The 6,000-nt window shown below is 52.7% G+C and overlaps 1 protein-coding gene across 1 annotated transcript; it reads right to left on the bottom strand.

The window, feature by feature from the left end:
- Positions 1 to 549: 549 nt before the first annotated feature.
- On the bottom strand, positions 550 to 5,138 carry LOC148105825 (uncharacterized). The gene is made up of 5 exons (XM_087838400.1): positions 4,764 to 5,138; positions 4,451 to 4,499; positions 3,040 to 4,000; positions 2,688 to 2,949; positions 550 to 678 (listed from the first exon to the last, which is right to left on the bottom strand). Exons 1-5 carry the CDS (start codon positions 5,136 to 5,138, stop codon positions 550 to 552), a joined length of 1,776 nt encoding a protein of 591 aa, XP_087694526.1.
- Between the last annotated feature and the right edge of the window lie 862 nt (positions 5,139 to 6,000).

The raw sequence follows: 6,000 nt of genomic DNA, 5'->3' as shown, positions 1-6,000 counted from the left end.
TGGTTTTCCTCTTGTATCCATCCCCAATATTTGAATCCGTAACAATGTTCACAGTACAATTGTTCAAAGGTTGCTCAACTTCATCAGTAAACTTTTCTTTTTAAGCATAGATACAGATGCATCAGTGATTTTCTCCCTGTATACAATCCCTTGTCTCTTCCTGTCTTAACACAGTAAACAAGTATTACAACCCAAAAAGAAAAACACTCACCATCTGGACCAGAGAAACTCATTTTCATTTTGTCACCATTCTTACTCTTTGAATTCAGGTGTTTTCAGCTCGATTGCCATAGGTGTGTAAAATCAAGCTCTTAAGAATGCAGTCTACCTCTGCAAACCTTAGTGGATCCTAAAGAGCTTACTAAAATTAAATATGTTTGCTTTGATTCCTGCTTTGCTCACTCTTGGCGTTCTCTCCATGAGCTTCATGAGGTCGTCTCCTGAAATGGTTTCCAACAGTCTTGAAGGAGTTCCCAGAGATGCTGAGCACTTGTTGGTCCTTTGCCTTCACTCTGAGCTCCATCTCATCCCAAACCATCTCCACGGGGTTTAGGTCAGGTGACTGTGGAGGCCAGACCATCTGGTCAGCACTCCATCACGCTCCTTCCTAGTCAAACAGCCCTCACACAGCCTGGAGGTGTGTTTGGTGTCATTGTCCTGCAGCAGGAGGAGCAACCACTGCACCAGCGTAGAGTTTGACAATCAGTCCAGATGTCCAGAAACTTCATCCTAATGCCTAATTGCAGTCAGGGTGATGCTGCCAGCCCATAGATGTCTGTGCCTCCCTCCATTGATATGCCTCTTGGGTCAAAAACGCAAAACGATGTTACAACTTTCATATCTGTCATATGTGTTCAGAGTGAAAAACACAGTCTGCCAGTGGTGGCCTGATAATTCTGGTATTCTATGGCAAATGTCAATCATGCATGGTTCCAGACAGTGAGTACAGGGCCTGCTAGAGGACATAAGGCCCTCAGGCCACCCTTATAAAATCTGTTTCTGATTGTTTTGTCAGATACATGTACAGGGTCCTGGTCTCTTCTCATTCCAGTAGTGACACTGGTATGAGGAGGAAAAATATCAGTGTCCTCCTCCTGTAAAACCATCCCATAATGACTGTAAAGAGTCTGTAGGATCTGGTCATGAAACAATCACAAATTAATATTTTTTACAATAATTTCCAGAGTCATAACACACAGCCAGCAAAACATGGGAAGTAAATTCCAGGAAAAAAATGACACCTTGCATAAAATGCCAGTTAAAGTCCAAAACTTTGTGACCTGACCCCAGCCACAGTGTGGGCTGTGGACTACGTGGAGGTTGAAGTGTGGACCCAGAAGCAGATGCGTGGAAACAAAAGTTAACTTTAACCAAAAGCGAATCGTTTATTCAAGGCTGGTGAGAACAAAACAAAAGGCAGGAGTAAACTAAAGGAAAACTAACCAAGACTAAAGTGGAGAAACTAAACACTGGGAACATGGAAAACTTGGACATAACTGTCATGGTGGGGTACACCGGTGTGATGATGAAATGGACCCAAGTGCAGACAGGGAAGGAGGCAGAACTACATTTTGAAAAAGAAGGCAAGCCATTTATTTAGGCTATAAACATGAATACAAAATGAAAGCAGCATGAGCAGTGGCGAAAACTAAACTGCCACCTAAACTAGGAAAACTAACTGACTGTGACAAAACTGTGATAACTTTGAATCAACTATGATAAGACCTGAAGGGAGGCAACGCAGATGACCTGACACTGAATAAAGAAAGACAGAGGACTTAAATACAGACAGGAGGTGATCAGGGGAAGTGGAAACACACAGGGGAACAGCTGACTGAAATGAACATAATGATGCCAAACACAATGAACAAAGAAACAAGACGCTTTCAAAATAAACCAAGAAAAAACTGAGAGATGTAGACATGACAATTACCACAGAAGACAATAATAATGGCAAAACAAGAACTAAGCATATATTCAATATATTATAAGTGTCACGGCTGGCGGCGTGAGCCGTGTGGTGTGGAGGAAAAGGAGGACCCAAAATGCAGACAGCCGAAATGATGATATGAGTGAGGGTTTTATTTACAGTGTACAAATAACAGAACTGAGGGCAGGACAGAACATAAACCTAAACTGGGTGAGCTAAATAACAAACCGGATCATACAAATGGGGTGGGAGGCAGAGAGACACAGACGCGGAACAGACACCATGAAACACAGACGAGCCGACAATGAACACAGACCGACACCCACTATATATACACACACACACGGTAAACTGGTAATGGCAGACAGGCGGGGACACAGCTGGAACCAATGGACATAATGAGACACAACCCTACAAAGTAAAACAGGAAACACACAGACTGTTTTACATAACAACATGGGGACATGAACAGAGCACCGAGGGAGACGCAGGTAGGGAAGATAAACACAACCAAACACCAACAACCAATACAAGATCAGAACAAACTAGAAAAATGATAATCATCAACTTAAAGCGCTGGGTCACCGACCCAGGACCATGACAGTACCCCCCCCTCAAGGGCTGGCTCCAGACAGCCCAACAGAAACACAAAACCCCCCCCCCCAAAACCCAAAAAACGGAAAACGACCCGACCAGGGCGGGTGGCGGGGGTCCAGGACGGAGGGACAGAGTCCAAAAAAAAAAGGCCCAGACAGACAAGGTCAGGGGGCCGACCCGGAGGCCGACAGCGCCGGAGGCCAAAACAGTGCAGTTCCGGGGGCCGACCGTGCGTAAGGCAGTGGCAACGACGGGGAAACAGTTCAGGGGGCCGACCGTGCGTAAGGCAGTGGCAACGACGGGGAAACAGTTCAGGGGGCCGACCGTGCGGACGGCGGCGGCGGCGAGAAAACAGTTCAGGGGGCCGACCGTGCGGACGGCGGCGGCGAGAAAACAGTTCCGGAGGCCGGCCGCGGTGGCGAAGATGCCCAACATGCGGCCCGGCAGATGACCGACGATGTTGAGGCGGCAGTTGGGAACCTGAAGGCTGCGTGGCCTTCGCTGGACCAGACGAGGCAGGAGCTGAGGCTGGACCAGGCGAAGCGGGCGATAGTGCAGCTGGACCAGGCGAAGCGGGCGAAGCTGAGGCAGAAGCTGGACCAGGCGAAGCGGGCGAAGCTGAGGCAGAAGCTGGACCAGACGAAGCGGAGGCAGAGGCTGGACCAGACGAAGCGGAGGCAGAGGCTGGACCAGACGAAGCGGAAGCAGAGGCTGGACCAGACGAAGCGGAAGCAGAGGCTGGATCAGACGAAGCGGAAGCAGAGGCTGGACCAGGCGAAGCGGGCGAAGCTGGACCAGGCGAAGCTGATGCAGAGGCTGGACCAGGCGAAGCTGATGCAGAGGCTGGACCAGGCGAAGCTGATGCAGAGGCAGGACCAGGCGAAGCTGATGCAGAGGCTGGACCAGACGAGACGGAAGCAGAGGCTGGACCAGGCGACGGCGTGGGTGAAGCCGGAGCTGGACCAGGCGACGGCGTGGGTGAAGCCGGAGCTGGACCAGGCGAGGCGGAGGAAGCCGGAGCTGGACCAGGCGAGGCGGAGGAAGCCGGAGCTGGACCAGGCGACGATGAAGCCGGAGCTGGACCAGGCGACGATGAAGCCGGAGCTGGACCAGGCGACGGCGTGGGTGAAGCCGAGGCTGCAGCTGGCGAGGATGAAGACACGGAGGCTGCAGCTGGCGAGGATGCAGACACGGAGGCTGCAGCTGGCGAGGATGAAGACACGGAGGCTGCAGCTGGCGAGGATGAAGACACGGAGGCTGCAGCTGGCGAGGATGAAGACACGGAGGCTGCAGCTGGCGAGGATGAAGATGAGGCTGCAGCTGGCGGCTGGACGGGCTCCTCGGGCCCTCCAGCTGACGAGGCAGAAGACTGGACGGGCTCCTCGGGCCCTCCAGCGGACGAGGCAGGAGGCTGGACGGGCTCCTCGGGCCCTCCAGCGGACGAGACAGGCGGCTGGACGGGCTCCTCGGGCCCTCCAGCGGACGAGACAGGAGGCTGGACGGGCTCCTCGGGCCCTCCAGCGGACGGGACAGGCGGCTGGACGGGCTCCTCGGGCCCTCCAGCGGACGGGACAGGCGGCTGGACGGGCCCCTTGGGCCCTCCAGTGAGAACAGTCTCAGGACCAGCGGGCACAGGGGCCCCTGGCGGGCACAGAACAGAACCAGCAGGCGCCGGGACCTCTGGCGGGCGCAGAACAGAACCAGCAGGCGCGGAGACCTCTGGCGGGCGCAGAACAGAACCAGCAGGCGCACGGGCCCCTGGCAAACACAAAGCTGACTGCAGCTGCACCGAGCATTGACTCAGCTCAGGCAGCGACAGCCGGGTGCAGTCCTCAGCTGGCTTCTTTACCTCCAGGGGTCCAGAGTCTGCTGGGGGCTGAAACCCAGCCTCTGGGGAGGCCCTGGAGTGCATCTCAGTCTCACAACTGGCCAGCTCTTGAGGGACGTGTTTGTAGTCATTAGGTTTGTCTCTCTGCAAAAAGTACGTACTAGAAAAAGAGTCAAAAACGGGAGGCAGAGACGCAGCCTCCTGTACAGAGGGAGTCGGTGAAGATGGCATAGATGACTGGGCTAGTGGGGATACCGGGGGCCGAGCTGAATGCTGCTGTGCAGCTAAACGAGCTTGCGGCTGTGCAGCTAAACGAGCTTGCGGCTGTGCAGCAGGCCCAAAAAACACAGCCCCGGTATAAACCGTCACAAGTTCTGGTGAAACAGAAAGAGTGTCTTGTCCACTCACCACAGCCGGCCGCTCAGAAATCCCCAGGTCCGACTGTGGCGAGGAGCGTCGGCAGCGTGAGCGCCGTTTCCCCCTTGAAGGCTGGGTTGACGGGCCGGGCAGAACATCCTCTGTCGGAAGTGAAGCATGAGTTGCAGGGTGGGTGGTAGCAGCCGGGGGGTGAAGACGGAGCTCGTTCAGAATGAAAGTCTGTGCGAGCGGGTGAAGTGAGTCCAGTAGCCAGGAGTGAGCAAAGATTAGCTGCTGTAGCCTGGCTTCTACAGCGCGGTGAAATTTCTCCCCCTCATGTTCCAGCCACAGGTTAACTAACCTTGAAACGGAGTCAATCACCCCCTCCCGAAACTCCTGGGAAGGTGCGGATGCTGCTGGGTCCATGTTTGGTCGGCTCGTACTGTCACGGCTGGCGGGGTGAGCCGTGTGGTGTGGAGGAAAAGGAGGACCCAAAATGCAGACAGCCGAAATGATGATATGAGTGAGGGTTTAATTTACAGTGTACAAATAACAGAACTGAGGGCAGGACAGAACATAAACCTAAACTGGGTGAGCTAAATAACAAACCGGAGATCATACAAATGGGGTGGGAGGCAGAGAGACACAGACGCGGAACAGACACCATGAAACACAGACGAGCCGACAATGAACACAGACCGACACCCACTATATATACACACACATGGTAAACTGGTAATGGCAGACAGGCGGGGACACAGCTGGAACCAATGGACATAGCGAGACACAACCCTACAAAGTAAAACAGGAAACACACAGACTGTTTTACATAACAACATGGGGACATGAACAGAGCACCGAGGGAGACGCAGGTAGGGAAGATAAACACAACCAAACACCAACAACCAATACAAGATCAGAACAAACTAGAAAAATGATAATCATCAACTTAAAGCGCTGGGTCACCGACCCAGGACCGTGACAATAAGACCTCCAAAAACACATACAGTGAACTCAAAATACTGGGTCACAGATCCAGCCCCCGACACATAACGCATAATAAACAGACAACCTGACAATGAACAAAAGGAAAGTCACACAATATATACACAGAGGGATGATAAGGGAAGTGGAAACACATGAGGACACAGCAGGAACAAATTAGATGTGATGAGACAGGAGAAAGCAAAACTGAACACACTGAAGACAGGACACGAGACTGTCCAAATAAAACAGGATACAAACTGAGAGACACGGCTCGACACACAGGGACCGGGGACGAAACAGA

The sequence above is a fragment of the Neolamprologus brichardi genome, chromosome 3 (assembly GCF_056152115.1).
Source record: "Neolamprologus brichardi isolate AB-2024 chromosome 3, ASM5615211v1, whole genome shotgun sequence".
NCBI classification, from domain to species: domain Eukaryota; kingdom Metazoa; phylum Chordata; class Actinopteri; order Cichliformes; family Cichlidae; genus Neolamprologus; species Neolamprologus brichardi.
Note: the sequence above shows the minus strand (reverse complement) of the source record. Positions and strands in the feature narration are given on the sequence as shown.

Bases quoted from the DNA above. Each gene is read 5' to 3' on its own strand.
- LOC148105825 (XM_087838400.1), bottom strand. From the start codon at position 5,138: ATGGACCCAGCAGCATCCGCACCTTCCCAGGAGTTTCGGGAGGGGGTG. The intron at 4,500-4,763 runs GTGAGTGGACAA...TACTTTTTGCAG, and splicing joins TTTCTGAGCGGCCGGCTGTG to AGAGACAAACCTAATGACTA. The intron at 4,001-4,450 runs GTGAGACTGAGA...CGTCCGCTGGAG, and splicing joins CCCTCAAGAGCTGGCCAGTT to GGCCCGAGGAGCCCGTCCAG.